This window comes from Myodes glareolus, chromosome 9 (assembly GCF_982192425.1).
Source record: "Myodes glareolus chromosome 9, mMyoGla1.1, whole genome shotgun sequence".
Taxonomy (NCBI): Eukaryota; Metazoa; Chordata; class Mammalia; order Rodentia; family Cricetidae; genus Myodes; species Myodes glareolus.
In genome coordinates, this window is record NC_142034.1 from 25057072 (window position 1) to 25073335 (window position 16264).

The 16264-nt window shown below is 54.2% G+C and overlaps 2 protein-coding genes and 1 pseudogene across 7 annotated transcripts; 2 read left to right on the top strand and 1 right to left on the bottom strand.

The window, feature by feature from the left end:
- On the top strand, positions 1–11571 carry Pcgf2 (polycomb group ring finger 2). 5 transcript variants are annotated; one of them, XM_048450864.3, is made up of 11 exons: positions 510–1213; positions 1625–1687; positions 6492–6645; positions 7158–7254; positions 7432–7487; positions 7569–7619; positions 7806–7971; positions 8085–8139; positions 8228–8323; positions 9337–9417; positions 10004–11571. In XM_048450864.3, exons 3-11 carry the CDS (start codon positions 6534–6536, stop codon positions 10373–10375), a joined length of 1086 nt encoding a protein of 361 aa, XP_048306821.3. In that variant the 5' UTR covers positions 510–1213; positions 1625–1687; positions 6492–6533; the 3' UTR covers positions 10376–11571. The 5 variants fall into 5 exon arrangements, with proteins under 5 accessions (XP_048306819.3, XP_085551858.2, XP_048306820.3 ...); XM_048450862.3 differs by lacking the exons at positions 510–1213; positions 1625–1687 and adding an exon at positions 1–132; XM_085695732.2 differs by lacking the exons at positions 510–1213; positions 1625–1687 and adding an exon at positions 2–132 and having other exon boundaries at positions 7863–7971.
- On the top strand, positions 3491–6244 carry LOC125411019 (ATP synthase F(0) complex subunit C2, mitochondrial pseudogene; annotated as a pseudogene).
- A 173-nt stretch (positions 11572–11744) lies between the features above and the next one.
- On the bottom strand, positions 11745–14619 carry Cisd3 (CDGSH iron sulfur domain 3). 2 transcript variants are annotated; one of them, XM_085695733.2, is made up of 4 exons: positions 14508–14619; positions 14182–14214; positions 13774–13893; positions 11745–12113 (listed from the first exon to the last, which is right to left on the bottom strand). In XM_085695733.2, the coding sequence occupies exons 1-4, from the start codon at positions 14556–14558 to the stop codon at positions 11934–11936; spliced, it is 384 nt and encodes a 127-aa protein (XP_085551859.1). In that variant the 5' UTR covers positions 14559–14619; the 3' UTR covers positions 11745–11933. The 2 variants fall into 2 exon arrangements, with proteins under 2 accessions (XP_085551859.1, XP_048306824.1); XM_048450867.3 differs by lacking the exon at positions 14508–14619 and having other exon boundaries at positions 14182–14451.
- Between the last annotated feature and the right edge of the window lie 1645 nt (positions 14620–16264).

The window sequence follows — 16264 nt, forward strand, 5'->3', positions numbered from 1 at the left end:
ACTCCTTTCTTACCATAGGTTTCTCCCCTCCCGCCGACCGAACGAGCGACAGGGCTGTGGCCCCCCCTCCCCTCCCTTCCCTCCCTCCCTCCCATCCCCCCCTCCCCGAGACCCACCGGACCCCGAAGCCAGGTAAGCGGACGCCGACTCGCGCCTGCCTCCTTGCTACCTCGTAAGCGTTTGGGGCTGGCGACTCTGGCCGGTCCACCTTTCCCCGCAGACCCCAGTGGGAGCCGGGAGCCCCGGCCTGGCCTGCCGATCGCGTCCCCTTCCCGCCCCGCCAGCCGCTGTCCAAGCTCGCCCCGTCCGCCTTTCTTTCTCCCGTTCCCGGTCTCTCTCTCTCTCTCTCTTTTTTTCCTTTCCTCCCTTCCAAGATGGCCGAAGTGGATTCCCCCTCTTAACGATTTGGCGTCTCCCTCGACCACCTCCTCTTTGTGCAGCAGCCCCCTGCTAAGACCCTGCTCGCGAGGTATCGAGGGGGAGGGTCCGGGCGGCCACGAGGGCTTTGGGGACACTCGCTAGGGTGGGTCTCACCCCCACCCCAGTGTCTCCACCAGCCGGAACAGATTGGCTCTGGCAGATCAGCCCCCTCCGAGTCGGGCAAGGGTCGCCTCTCGCGTGGGCAGTGAGCGTGGTAGACGCGCGAGGACTGGAGGAAGGGGACTTGGCCTTCTGGTGGCTGCGAGGCCGGGGGAGGGCGCCCTAACTGCTGGGGTCCGGATCTTGGGCACCTCCCCCAGAGGTCCCTTTCCCCAGTCCTGGTGCGAGGCGCCCCGCCCCCTCCCTGAACCACCTCGCCAGAGCTTTTCCCCCTACGTCCCTCCTGGGGCCCCACCAAAGTTTGGCTCTAGGGAAAGGAGGGAGTGGCCACTCGGTCACTGGGGTGCCTGATCCTTTGACCTGAGCTCCGGGGGAAACAGGGGTGGAGCGGGTAGAATGGGAACGAGGAGAGATTTAGCATGCTCTCTCCCTTTCACCAGTAGTGGCCAAGGGGTCTGATGAGCTGGTCCTTTTTCCATGGAGCAGCGGGAGCAAATGGAAGCGGCTACTCTTTCTTCCCTGAGCCCTGGCGTAAATAGCTCTGAAAGCTGGGGAACCCTGGGCCTGCAGACACCCCGCACCCTTCTTGTCTCCTAGGGGCTTCTAGTCAAGCCCCCCCCCCCACACTCCCCGGGTCTACCTAAAATTGCCATGCTTGGCTTGAGTGAGGAGGGTATGTATGTGTGAATATGAAATGTTTAAGTATATACAGGTGTTATATACTTAAGAGTTTTCCCCGCCTCTTTGTCTCTCCTGGCCCCCAGCCTTGCTCCCGCCATCCCCCATGCTGCCTCGGTCTCTCTTGGCTCCCTCTCACTGAGGGAGGGGTTTCTCTTAGCCAGCTCACACAGTCCTGGGCCTCCCACTCTGGACTTCTTGCAGTTGCAGTGTTCCTGAAACTCATGACCCCCCCCCCCACACACACACACACACATCCCTTTCCCTGCTCCAAGATGTTATTACTGTAATCGGAGGAGCATAAAGCCAGCTCTGTTGCAGCGTTTGGTGGAGAGGTTTTCCCAGGGGCTCCCCTGGTTTAAGGTTGGGGCTTGTGCACTTAGAACCTGTGTTTGCTATGCGGTAGGAAACAGACTCCACGATCCAGTCCGGCTGTCGCCTGTTTCTGTTCAAGTTGAACTATTGGGAGGTGAGCAGAGAGGAGGGAAATGACTCCCTGAGATCTTGGTTGATGGAGCTGTTGCCATGGGAACAGAGAGAGCCTGAAGTGGAAGAGGTTACATATTGTATAGGTCAGATGTCAACCGTAGCCCTCCAGCCTCTGGCCCCAGAGCAGAGCTGGGGGTCGAACTGCCTTTGTTGCTGGAAGGCTTAAATTATAATTTACCCCGAGAAGACCAGGGGTTCATAGAAGGTTAATTAATGTTGGTGGCTCCGGTTTCAGGCGGCATGCGATGGGGTAGATGGGAATGATTTCTGCATCTGTGGAGTGGGAGTCTGACTCCTGACTAGCTGCGTATGTGGTGGTGTGTGTCTGGCCAAGTGTCTGTGTGCCTTCTGTGTGACTGTTCTTATCTGGTTCTGGGTGCTGTGGACAGGAGATGAAGGGGGTGTGTCTGGCTCTGGATAGGCATGTGTCTTGCAGTTGTTGCCCTGCGTATATTCTTTGGGTTTGTTGTTGTTGTTGTTGTTTTTTTTAACTACTATTATTTTCCTTTTTTTTTTTCTTTTAAATTGTCGTCAGGAGCCGAGTGGTGGGGAAGGGGGGCTTCCAGCCTTTTTCCTGTGTCAAAGGGCAGGAAAAGATGAGAGGGTGGGCTGGTCCATACATGAACACACAAGTTCTGCTTAATTGGAACTATGAACCTAGAAGAGGAACCAACACTAGGAATTCTGTCTACACACTATACTCTGGCTTATTCTGTTCCTATGGTGCCTCAGTTTCTACCCATACTGTGGGAGTGGTGTGGGCATTAACTTTTGCCTCCCTTTCAGCAGGCCCAGTGTATGGGGCTTCCTGCCCGCTAAGTAACTACCCTCCACCCTTCTACCACTGGCTCTGTGGAGTAAGCAGCACCCTCTGGGTACCAAAGTAGGAAGAGCATTACAATAGGAGGCTGGCAGATACTGGTCTGAGCATTGCCCCCGTTTAGCTGTGTGACCTTGGCCAAGTCACATCTGTAAAATGAGAAGACTGCATAACAGGCATTCAAAGATCACCTCCACCTCTGCTAGTCAAGTGCCAGGATGTGACCTTGAATGACCTCTCACGACCTGGGGCTTGTTTTGGTGCACCAGCGAGGCGGAGGGCTGTGGCTGGTGTCCCTGGGACCTCTCTCTGCTTGACAGAGGCCAGCACCTACCTACAGGAGAGAAGGAAGTCTGGTTCCCTGGAGAGATGGGAGGCGTCTGTCAGCAGGGGCTGGGAGCATGGGGGAGAGACACAGATGGGCTCAGATGGCAATGGACTGCTAGCTAGGTGCTGACCAAGCCCCTTTTCTGCCTGGGGCCCCTGGGAGTCAAGAGCTAGGGCCAAAAAGAACAGAGACCAAGACTTCAGATAAAGCCACGTGTGCACGGCGTATGTGTGTGTGTGTGTGTGTGTGTGTGTGTGTGTGTGTGTGTGTGTAGGGGGTGTTAAACAGATGTAGTTGGGACTAGCCTCTTCAGCTTCACAGAGACCAGCTGCAAATGACCTCTGCCCCTTTTCTGCTTCTTGGGACCTCTGCCTTTCCCTTTTCCTTCCATGGGCCCTTTGTCTCTTTTGGCTGTCCCCTCCAGGCTGTCTCCTCCACAGTGATGCAGTGCATCATTCCTTTCCCTCTTCTTCCCCCAGCACCACAGCCACTTGCATGGGGAAGAAGGAATACAGGTCCTGATGCTGGGCAGGGAAATGGGAAGGGGATGCTCTGGGAACTCAGACCTCCTGTTTACAGACACTCTTGGCACCTGCTGACAGGGCCCTGCAGGTAACCATGGCAATCAGGTGAGGAGCCAATCAGTGCCTCTTGTGGCTTTCTGAGGCCCCTGGGGATGGGGAACATGGAGGCTCTCTGCTCCCAGGGGAGACAAGGAGCTTTTCAGTCCATAGCATCTCCTTCCCTCACTACCCTGACTGAGCCCAAAGTGGGACCTGGGGGCTGCTCTTGTGTGAAACCTAAGAAAGATGAACTGAGTGGGGTTTGTGTGGCTTCTCTATCTGCTAATGAAGTGAGCGTGTGCCTGAAGTGGCTGAGGCATTGTGAAGAACGCATATATTCGTGTGTGTGTGTGTGTGTTTTGTATTGCACATGTGGGGGGGGACACCTTACCGTAGCAACCGAGATTCCCTGGCTGGATCCTACTCTGATACAGCTTACGTCTCTGTGTGCCTCTGGACGCAGGCACACACAAGGCAAGCAGTCACATGACGTACCTTTGGAAGCCCAGACAGCACGTACCACCGTGGCTATTACCCACGCTCAAAGAGACAGCCACTTGGAGTTTCTTCTATCCTCTGGATGGTTGTAATAATATTTGGGCTTCTTGCCAGGGACTATGTTACCATGGAAACAACTAAACAGTAGAGTAGCCAACAGCCTCTTTGAAATTGTGAAGGGGGACCCATGCAGGGAAGACCAGCTAGGGCCACCTATAGGGGCAGAAATTTTGTAGGCCAGGGGTGGCTGCCTCACTGCCTCTGGCTGGCTTGTCCCCCTTTCTTTTCTGCAGTTCCGTGTCTGTCCCAAGTGTGGCCTTTGTGTCTCTCCATCTATTCGTCTCTGGCCAGGTGCCCTGGGGCCTTATTGGCTGTTTGGGTCCAGGCCAGGCTCATCCTGGGGTCTCTATAGAAACTGCTGATCCTGGCTGTGAATTTCTTGTCCTAGAAAAGCCAGCGTGGTGGCTTTAGAAATCTTTCTGGAAAAGAGAAGGATGTATGTTGTAAAGGAGTCGCTGGGGCTTAGCCAGCCTCTCAAGCCCGGCTCCTGGACTTCTGCTGTGGGAGAGACGGAAAGAGGCAGCCTCCTCCAGCCCAGAGTCAGAGCCAGCTTTGAAACGACCTTGGCTTGCTAGGGCCTGGCCAGGTGCACTGGAGAGCTGGGGACAGAGAATGCTCGCTGCCCAGGTTTGGCAGGTGTCTAGGAGAGTCTGTGGTTTGGTGGTGGTAGGCTGTGAATGGGTGGGAGAAGTCACCACATTAGGATGTGGTGGGGTCCCAGCGGCATATGAAGCAATTCTGTGTGTTCATGAGAGTAGGTCCCTGAACCACGCACACACTGGAGAGCACTCAGTGTGCTATTGGGGGGTGGATACTGTGGGGTGGTTCTCACATAGGGCAGTAAAGGTCTTCTTACCAGGCTCTTGGACTACCTGTAGAGTCCAGTGCCAGGCTAGGCCTGCAGTGCCAGGCTGGGCCTGCAGCTCCTTCATAACTTGGGACATAATGAAAACCAGCTTCAGGGTTCCCAGCCAGAAGGCCAGGTCAGCACATGGTAGCCTTGCAAGGAGCTGTATGTGTCCAGGGACAGTAGAGGAGGGAGTGTGATGGGCCTGTGTCCTAATGTCCCTCAAGGCTTCCCCATGACAAATCTCTCATTGCTGGGGCAGCAATTCATTTTGGTACGTGAACGGGGTTGTCTGGACAATTTCTCATAGCTGTTAGTACTTGGTAAATATTTGACCACTTGAATGGATATGGTTGGAATCAGGAATATTGTTAAAATTTTTTGCTCTGTCTTCTCTACCCTGGGAGCAGCTCTCTTGCCTTGGCCCCTCACCCCTGAAAATGTATGCCTGTTCCAAATCCATCTCCACCCACTCCTTGGTCAGGAGCGCCTCTCAGCTGCTGAGTCGTCCACTGTCTGCAGTGGAGCTGAACCCACAGACACGGACAGATGAGGCGGTTTGACAGTCTCTTGTCCTTTGACCTCACTTGTCCCTAGCTGCAGCTTCCAAACCAGTGTCATTTCCAGGGACATCGACACAGCCGCCAAGTTCATTGTTGGGGTGGCTGGGGCTGGGATTGGAACTGTTTTGGGGAGCCTCATCATTGGTTACGCCAGGAACCCTTCTCTGAAGCAACAGCTCTTCTCCTACGCCATTCTGGGCTTTGCCCTCTCAGAGGCCTTGGGGCTCTTTCACCTAACGGTGGCCTTTCTCATCCTTTTCACCATGTGAAGCAGGTGTCTCCACTTCCACGTCCCATAATTGTGTCCCATCTGCCCTGTATGTTCCTTTTCCTGTACCAAAGGGATTGGCTCAGGGTTTGACAGAGAGAAGACAAATAAATACTGTATTAATAAGAAAAAAAAATTTATTACATTTAGTGCGCGCACGTGTGTGTGTGTGTGTGTGTGTGTGTGTGTGTGTGTGTATTTGCAAGTAGTCAAAGGACAACTTGCAGCCCTTGTTTTTTTCTCTCCTTCCACCATCATGTGGGGGTCACTAGGCTTGACTGCAATCACCTTTACCTGGTGAGCCCTCTCACAGGCCCATGGCTCCCAGAAAGATCTTTGCGGGGCTGGGCGGTTGAGACAGGGTTTCTCTGTATAGCTTTGGGAACCTACCCTTGAACTCGCTCCACCTGTCTGCCTCCCAAGTGCTGGGATTAAAGATGTGCGCCACTGCCCGCCGGCAGTGGATCCCAGGAAGATCTTTAAAGCACCGTTACCTTTCATTTTCCCACCCTCCCACATCTATCGTCAGGAGTTGGTTAGTGCTTCTTAGGGTCTGACTTCAGTCTTTCCTATTGCGTCTGAGATGGTCCACGACCATCTCATCTTATTTCTCAGAGTTACAGAAGCTTCCCGAGCCCCTAACACCCAGTGAACACTCAGAGGGAGGCCCAGAAACAGCCAGTCTCAAACATGTGTCTGGTTTCACATCTGAGACGGGGGGGGGGGGGGGGGTATGGGATGGGATGGGGCGTGGGCTCAGGAAAGCTATATTGATGGAAGCAGTGTGGGGAAGTGGCTGAGGGCGGCTGGGTTTCTGATCCCATTTCTGTTTCCCAGGGTGACACTTCCCAAGTCTCCTCAGTCCTGACCCCTGGCATCATGCATCGAACCACACGGATTAAAATCACGGAGCTGAACCCTCACCTCATGTGTGCCCTCTGTGGGGGCTATTTCATCGACGCCACCACCATTGTGGAGTGCTTGCATTCCTGTGAGTTCAGTGCTGGGGTGCTCAGGGTGGGGACGCTGCCTGGGGACACTGGAGAGCGGACCCTGGGTCACCCAGAAACTGCCAAGGAGGGACAAAGTGGGGGTAATCCTGGACCCAGTTCATTCCAGGGACAGTATTAGAAACCTCCCCTTTCTCTGATAGCTCTGCCTGAAGTTTGACCCCTGAAGGCTTAGGGGTCACTCACTTGCACTGTCAGATCGGTCACAAGAGATCCAGGACCCGTGGGATGTCTTAGCAGGCTGGCAAGGAGGAGCCTAAGGCTTGGCACACTGTGTATGTTAGGCAGGACAAGGACACCCTCCTGTTTCACACAGAGACATTGGGCCTAAGGGTAGACAAGGCGCAACAGGCCAGATGTGTGAGCACACTGCCACCTTGGGTCTGGGAGCAGTCCTGAGCTCCTGGGTCCTGGTGGGAAGGGAAGGCCGAATGGAAGCATAGGTCTGGGCAGAAAGGGGTTCTGATTGTCCTCTCTCTGTCCACACCCCAAGTCTGCAAAACCTGCATCGTGCGCTACTTGGAGACCAACAAATATTGCCCCATGTGTGACGTCCAGGTTCATAAAACCCGACCACTCCTGAGCATCAGGTGGGCTTGTATCCCCTTATCCTGCCTCCCAGTGGCTTCCAGCTTGACCTAGGCTAAGAAATGCCCAACTGAGAACCTGCATGCCTGGGTGCTGGGTTTAAAGGGGTACAATGCTGATCCCTGGCTGGAGGGATGAAGGTCCCATGGCTGCTAACGTTCATGTACATTCCTTCCCAGGTCGGACAAAACCCTCCAGGACATTGTCTACAAGTTGGTGCCTGGGCTTTTTAAAGGTACCCCGAGCCCCTGTGTTGTCCTGCTCACCTCCCCCATTTCCCAGCTGTTGCCCGCTCATGCCCGCCTCCTTCCTCTAGATGAGATGAAACGGCGTCGGGACTTTTATGCGGCATACCCCCTGACGGAGGGTGAGTGTGCCCACGCTCAAGCATGTTCTGGTTCCTGAGGGCAACCTGAGAGCCTAGGGCTGCCCCAGCTGTGAGGGTTGAGGGTACCAGCTTTGGCCCTCCCATTTCCACCAGACCTCCCTGCTAGACAGTGTTGTCCAGAGGGGGTAGGGCTCAGCCTCTGAGCCACCGACTCCCATTCCCTAGGTCCTCAGTCCCTTGCTCTATCTTTGACCAACCCCTCTGAGCTGTCTCCCTCTACAGTCCCTAATGGCTCCAACGAGGACCGCGGCGAGGTCCTAGAGCAGGAGAAGGGGGCTCTGGGCGATGATGAGATTGTCAGTCTTTCCATTGAGTTCTACGAAGGAGTCAGGCAAGTTCAACCTAAGCCCTTTTTTCACCCTGGCCCATCCTCCAAGACCCCGTCAGACCTGTGCATTTGACCCAGCAAGTGCACAATCTTCTGCTCCTTTCTGTCTCCTCCAGGGACCGAGAGGAGAAGAAGAGCCTCATGGAGAACGGGGATGGGGACAAGGAGAAGGTGAGTGAGCGCTGGGGCCTTCACAGGAGTGAGCTGTGAGCCGAGAGTGCCGTGGATAGACCTTCTCACTGGGACCTCTTCCCCACAGACAGGGGTGCGCTTCCTGCGGTGCCCAGCAGCCATGACGGTCATGCACCTTGCAAAGTTTCTCCGCAACAAAATGGACGTACCCAGCAAGTACAAGGTGAATGCCTGCACCGTCTCAGACATCGGGGGTCCATCAATGTGTCTGGTTGGTGGGCATCCCATCCATCACATGGTTCTATAGCTGGACCTGCAGCAACGGGTAGGCTAGCCCAGTTGTTTAGGATAAGATAGTCTGTAATTGTTGTAGTTGGTGTGCAAAAGGCCCAAGACCAGGGAAGTGTGCGTGCAAAAAAAATGTTGGGCCTTCAAAAGGGTCAGGGAGACTGGAGAAATGGCTCAATGGTTAAGAGCACTGGCTGCTCTCCCAGAGGACCTGGGTACAATCCCCAGCATCCACATAGCAGCTCATAACTGTCTGTAACTCCAGTTGCAGGGGATCTGACACCTTCATACCAATGCACATAAAAGAAATAAGTTAAATAAATTGAAAAAAATGGAGGGGGACTGGAGAGATGACTCAGAGGCTAAGAGCACTGACTGCTCTTCCAGAGGTCCTGAGTTCAATTCCCAGTAACCACATGGTAGCTCACAACCATCCGTAATGAGATCTGGTGCTCTCTCTGGCCTGGAGTCACACATGCAGGCAGAACACTGTACACATAATAAATAAATAAATAAATAAATAAATCTTAAAAAAAAAAGAAAACGATGGTCAGGGAGCTCTTGGACACGGTAACACGGGCTCCCTTGTAGGTCTCTGAGTCAGCCGACCCTGCTTCTTTGACACACTCTGAGATTCTGCTCCTGCGAAGGCTTCCCTTAGCCCACACCTGGGACAGGGAGACAGTAGGCACTGTTGCATTCACCAGTTAGGGCAGATGCAGGGACAGGGCCATCACAGGCAAGGACCTCAGTCAAGGGGGTCCCTTTGGCCTTGCTGGCTCTCTAGGAGCAGGTTGAGGGACATTCTGGAAGGGAAGTCACATCTACAGGAAGGAGGAGCCTCCTGCAAGCCACCTTTTGGTTTGCTCACATCCAACCCCCTGGGACTCCCACCCTGGCAGCCAGGGGTGCAGCTGCCAGGCCTCAAGGTGACATTTTCCCCTCCAGGTGGAGATCCTCTATGAAGATGAGCCCCTGAAGGAATATTATACCCTCATGGACATTGCTTACATCTACCCCTGGCGGAGGGTGAGCCTGTGAGCAGGTGGTACAAGATGGGGGCAGTCCCAGGGAGGAGGTCTTACTGAGCCTGGCATTGGTCAGTGGCCACAGCGACATGAGACACCCTCTTATGGTCTCTGGAGCCAGGCCTGGCCCTGGTGGCTCATCATACCAGGTCAGCGCTGGGCCATTTTGTTTGTTTGTTTGTTTGAGATAGGTTCTCTCTTTGGCTAGCCTCAAACTTGGTATGAGGTCCAGTCCTCCTCCCCCACTTCCACGCCATCCCAGGTACTGAGATTACCGGCATACCTACCACATCTGTTGCTGATGCCTTCCGCTGGCTATTACCACCCAGACTTGGGGTCAGCAGTAAGGGTGGCCACTGTGGCATATGGTGGCCTTACACTCCTGCCTCCGTCTCTTACACTCTTACTTCACTGGGTCTGCTCTCATCTGACTCTCCACTCTGCAGGCCCCTCTCCTCTTCAAAGTTCAGACCTTCCCCTCTGCTCCTGGTTGGGTCCTGGTTTGGATGCCAGGATGGGTGGCCCCTGGTTGTTCTTTCTGCTGACAGTTTCTTTTCTTATTGCCGGCCTCTTCCTTTTCACCACAGAATGGGCCTCTCCCCCTCAAGTACCGTGTCCAGCCAGCCTGCAAGCGGCTCACCCTGCCCACAGTGCCCACTCCTTCAGAGGGCACCAACACCAGCGGGGCATCAGAGTGTGAGTCTGTCAGCGACAAGGCTCCCAGCCCTGCCACCCTTCCGGCCACCTCCTCCTCCTTGCCCAGCCCTGCGACCCCATCCCATGGTTCTCCCAGCTCCCACGGCCCCCCAGCCACCCACCCTACCTCCCCGACTCCACCTTCGACCGCCTGTGGGACCACAGCTGCTACCAACGGGGGCACTTCGAACTGCCTGCAAACGCCATCCTCCACCAACAGGGGGCGCAAGATGACTGTTAACGGAGCTCCTTGCCCCCCTTAACTTGAGGAAAGGGACCCTCTCCCGCAGCAGCCACCTCTCCCCCTCCCTTCTACTTTTTCTGGTCCCCTTTTTCCACCTTTGACTTTCCTGGTTCCTCCCATCTTCAGAGTGGGAGGTGGGTTTTATAAATAAATCTATCTATCTATCTATATATAAATATATATATGTACATAGGAAAAACCAAATATACATACTTATTTTCTATGGACCAACCAGATTAATTTAAATGCCACAGGAAACAAACTCTGTGTGTGTGTGTGTGTGTGTGTGTGTGTGTGTGTGTGTGTGTGTGTGTGTGTGTCTAGGGGGTCTTCTGTAGTTTGCTCTGCTCTTCTGGGGGGGTACCTGGTGGTCTTAAGAGGCCACTGGAAGTATTAAAGCCCTCCCCTGTATTTGTTCCACTTCCCGGGGCAGAGGGCATGTTGGGTCTCCTAGCTGACCAGATAATGGGGTCTATCTCTAAGCCCCCCCTATTGTTGAATGTCCAGAGAATTGCTAAGACAGTGCCTTTAAAAAGTGCAGTTTGTCCTCTGGCTGCGAGGATCAACTGGCCATGGAGAAGGCATTTCCCTCACCTCCTTGGACAGTGGGGCCCTTGTGCAAAGAATAGATGGTTCCACCTTTTTATCCCCCACCCCCCCTTCTTTTTTTTCTTTTTTCCTGTGTGTGGCCTTTGTATCATTTATCTTTATGGAAGAGAAGATTCAGGCTATGGGGAGACCCCAGCCCTGCAAAGTCTATGTGTGACTTTCCTTCTACCCTACCCTGACCCAGGAACCCCTACTAGCAAGACAGGGAGGTGACACTCCCTGGGGGCCTGGAGTGAAGGGTTGGGGCGTGGAACCCCGGACAAGCACAGGCCAACAGCTTTCTAGTCCACTTCCCCTCCCCTAGCTAAGGCGTAGCGGAGACAGGACAGAGGCATTAGAAGCACAAGAAAATAAAGTGGAAGCTGACCCCACTCTACCTAGTGGACCACCTATTAGGGGCCGACCTTGCCTACCTGGTTTTCCTCAAGTGTACATAGATGGGGGGAGGTGGGGGGAGGAGACCAGGGTATTGGCTCAGGTATGTGAGGTCCTGAGCCTGTGGGGTCTCTTTGCGCCATGTCCTGAGTCTGAGGTTCTGTGACTGTACCCACCTGTCCTGGGTCATTTGTATCTCTTGGTTTTGTAATAAATGCTGCATACTCTTGAGCCTGTGGTTCTTTGGGGCAGAGGGAGGAGGGAGGAGGTGCTCCCTAGCCCTACCATGTTGACTGAGTAGATCTGAACTGCCCTGCTTTGGCCAGTTGTCTCCACAGATCATGCATACTCTCTTGCAAGGGGTGGCATGAGCCTTGCCAGTAACCACAGGGATACTCAGAGGGTAGGCCTCACTGTTTAATGACAGCTTTACCAGGAGGCCTGCTCTCAATTACATAACAGGAGACCACAGGTTTTTTAGGGGACAATTGCTAACAAGCAGCCATGGTCCTTGGACGTACCCTTCCTCCATGCCTCAGCACTGTGGCCATCACAGCGGAAGCTTGCAGCAGGGCCAGGAGCCACGGGACCCCTCAAAGTGGGGAGCCCACTTCTGCTTTCTGTACCTGCTCACTCTTGTGGGTACCATCGCAGTAAGGAGGACGCTGGGTGGCCTTGCAGGTACACAGGGCCACTGTGCGGGTCTCTTGGACTTTGAACTTGAGCGGAGAAAGGCCGGTGCGCTGGAAGAAGTGGGAACCATCGCAGAAGGGCTGGTGGGAGAAAAAGAAGTCAGAGTGGGGTGGGAGGAGCGCTGACCACAGTTATTGTTCCCAGCCCTGCAATATCAGGGTCACAGGAAGGCTGCCATGAGGCCACCATACAGTAACATAAGTATTTCTCATTGTTCTTCTTTGGGAAAGCCAGAACAATTCACAAGGGGAACTGGGCCTCAGGTAGAGGCAATGTCAATACAAACAAGGCTGGATGGAGTCTTTTGTCGTTTGGCTTTTACATGTTTCAAATTTGGTATGTGTGCGCATGCGAGCACATGCTCGTGCCCACACACAAGTCACGGGGCGAATGTGGGAGTTGGTTTTATCCTTTCACCCTGCGGGCTCTGGGATCACACAAGTCAGCCAGCTGCTCTGACAAGCGCCTCGAACCACCGAGCCCCTTACCAGTTCTCTTTTATTTTTAGGTAAGTTCTCCTGCAATCCAGGCCTACCTTGAACAGGTTCTGCTGCCTGAGGCTGACCCTTAACCCTTATTCTCCTGCCTTCACCTTCCAGGTGCTAGGACTTCAGACGGGTGTTGTCACCCTGTTCATTCCACACGGGACAGATCCAGAGGCTTCCATGCCCATGAGACAAACATCTAACCACAGAGCTGCATCCCACCCTGAGTTTTGTTTTATTTATTTTTTCAGTGGCTGAGTGAATCCCCACTGACTCACGAAAGTGACATTCTTCACAATGTCCCCCAGGGAGAGCCCAGCAGCCTTTCCAGAGTTCAGAAAACAGCAAGGGGTGTCTGTGTCAACCTGCCTGCCTGGAGTAGCATTAGTAATGCATGCACCATGTCCCTCCAAATAGGATGACGAAGACAGGCCCAAAGGGGAGAGGCTTTGTAGGACCAGAGAGAAGAGGCAGACCCACACCCTCCTAAAGGGCATAGAGTAGGCGTGTGCAGCTACCCCACCCACAGTCCTCAGGCTGGCATGCCCTTGAAAGTGCCCCACCCTCTGGAATATCTGTTCAAAGGCCACAACAAAAGTGTGGCAAAGGAAGCCTTGGGATCTGGGCTTCTCACGCCAATCACAGGGGCTGGGGAACAGGGCAGAATTCTCCAGAAAGAGGGAGGCTCCCGCTACAGTGCAGGATGGTCTCAGAAGGCACCAGGCAAAATAAATCATATCTGAGGTGAAAAGAGGGCAGGCTGAGAGACCCGGGGAAGACGGCAGAACCTTCCCAGCAGTGAGGTCCAAAGCCTGGCGTGTGGCAGAGATGCTGCCCACGGGGAGGGAGAGGGAAAAACATTCAAACCCTTGGTGCCCCAGAGCTGGCCCCGAAGTGTACACACAGGGAGGAGGGGCTGGAAGGAGAGGAGACTGAGCCAGTCACAGCACAGGCATCTTCCCGTCTCTGCTTCGAATGCTTCTCAGAAGGGCATGAGGGATGCACTGTGAGCGGGTCTTTTGCTATCAAGCCCTCCCATTGTATCAGGGTATACACAGAAAGATGGGAAATAAAGATGGGCTGAAAGTTCCCATGCTGACCCCAAGCAAGAGAGGGAGCTGTGGAGATGGGTGTGTGAGTGTGTGTGTCGCATCTCCCATCCAAGCACTAACCAGGCCTACCCCTGCTTAGCTTCTGAGGTCAGGTTTGTTCAGGGCGGTATAGAACTGGGTGAAAGGCAACTGGAATAACTCACTTGTTTCTTGCTTCGGCCACATACACACCACCTGTAGGTTTTTCCTGCAACAAGCTCCAACTTGATGGGTGTTTTCTGTGCCACCACGGGCTTGGCTGGTTCTTTGGGGAACCATCGGGCCTATGGCCAGGGAAGATAAGAGGCTCAGGGTCATCCCAAACCTTGGAAATACTGTAAGTTTGCATGATCCCAGCTACCTTCTTCTAACCCTGGGACTTGGCTTATCATGTGACTGACCTCCCCTCAGCCCAGAAGACTTGGCTACTTGCCTTCTGCCCTCTGGTCCACCAAACCTTCCCTAGACCCGGCTGGGAGCGGGGGTGTCCCCGGTCACTGTCTTCGATGTAGCCCTGAGATCCAGGAAATGGACGGGACTTGTGTGCTGAGAGAAGGCGTTCTTGTACTCACCAGCCAAGAGGAGATTTCCCGCCTCTGGCACAGCTTCGACAAGGCCGGCAGACAGATGTGATTTGGAAACAGAAAAATAAAATCAGTGGAGAAGGGAGGACGCCGGAAGCCCATCTGGGAAGGAAACGACCACAGGCTAAGGGGGCGTGGGAGCGACAAAAAAGATTGGGAAAAGGGTCGCAGTAGAGGCAGGTCTTGGCATCCACTAGGAGAGTCCTCTAGAGAAAAGACTGCCCCGAGGGATCGCGAGGCCGAGGGGCGGAGCCTGGCCCTGGCCGGGGAGGCGGGACTGAACGGCCCGGGGTCACCAGAGAGGGGACGCTCACCGAGGCCGCGCGCATGACCACAGCGTGCAGGTTCGTCCCCAAGCCGCGCATGGCCAATCTGCGTACCGCCGCGGCCGCGTCCGGGTCGCCACCCTCTCCGCTCCTCTTCCTCCACCCCTCCCCCTTCCGGAAGACGCCGCCCGGCCCCGTGCAGGAGGGGCAGGCAATGCAGCCCTGGAGCCCGCAGGTGCCACCCTGGCTCTGCGGAGTCGAAGGCAGTGTTTAGAAACACAGGCAGTGTGGAGATCTATCACCCAACAGGGTTCGGGTGCCTGCATCTTCACCTGCACCGCATATGACATGCTTTCGGGTTTAAACTATTCCTCCAAGTATTTGAAAAAAAGGTCATTGACCATATATACCCGTCTTCCTCCTCCCACAGGCCCCCACAGTTGGCACCCCATCTCCCTCCCTTCAGTAAAGCCAAACAAAGCAAGTTCTCTTTGGATTTTTTTTTTTTTAGTAAAACATTCTTTTATTAAAAGAACAAGTGCTGTTTACGAACTGCCCTTCGTACAAATAACATCCGTTATACAAAGATACAAGACCCAGGCTATGCACAATTCCAGGCTTGGAGGTCGCAAGGGAACACTGCCTCTTGGACTGAGGATATAAAGGTTTCAGAAAGAATGAAAAATGAGCCCCTGGGTTTGCAATCTGTGGCTTCCCTTTCTTGCTCCCCTAGGAAGGGTCTGCTACATGGAAACAGGCTGGGATGGAAGGAAGGGAGCCAGAGTTCGGTCTTCAGTCCCAAGTGAGGCTGGAGAAAGTGAACACAGGAGAATGGGGGCAGCCCTCAGTCCCCACCTCTTCAGTAGGTCAAGACAAGGTGGTCTGGTGGAAATTTGAAACACACCGGCAATCAAGGAGGAAGTGAGTAGAGGGATCAGAAAGGCTTCCCGGCCCCACCTTCCTCCAAGATGTGGGTGAAGTTCCGTCCATGGGGCACCTCTCCCCAGGAACCAGCTGCCTGCTATTTATTCCCTTTGGCCCACTGCACTCTTAAAGATGTTAGAAAGCAGCAGGGGAGCCTGTGTCTTTGAAAACCTGTTAGCATCGCCAGTTTGGAAGAGGGAAATGTAAATGTTACCCTTTCTTTGGGCTCCCCTCATTTGTCTAGCCTCTTCCTAGGAGTCTAGGGTAGGCACTCCCTGGGTCTCAACACGGTAAAGGGAATGGGTCACCAGCCTCAAGATCAGGGCACCTAGGGGCAGCGGTAGACCCAAGAGCCTGAGGGAGAAACCACAAGCTGGGATGAGGGAGAGGGGATGGGGAGATAACAATTTATTCTTTTTAAAGGCAACCCTTAAAGTGTCATTGTCTATGGAGAGGATTCGTCAGCTCGGAGCTAAGACAGTCAGTGCTACATAGATACCTTCCCACCATGGGCACCATCCTACACTCGCAACCACACCATCACACATACCACACACACAGGGACAGCCAACCAACTAGCTGCAGCTGGAAGGCTGGGCAATGGGACAGGAATGACCAGGCTAGGTACTGAGGCTCATCGCTGCGGTCCCTCCTAGGCTTAAAGCAGTCACCTGGAAAGTCAGCTCCAATGAGCTCCTAACTACAGTGGAATCCCTTTCAGCACTGAGCTCCACCAGCCATGACCACTCTGGTGGGCACAGACTCGGCATGCATTGCTCATTCATCTCTTCTCACTGAGGGTGGTGATGTAAAGATCCACTCATGCGTTCTCAGGCTCCACTTCCGCTCTGCAAACCACATCCTCCCGCTCCCCCAGACAG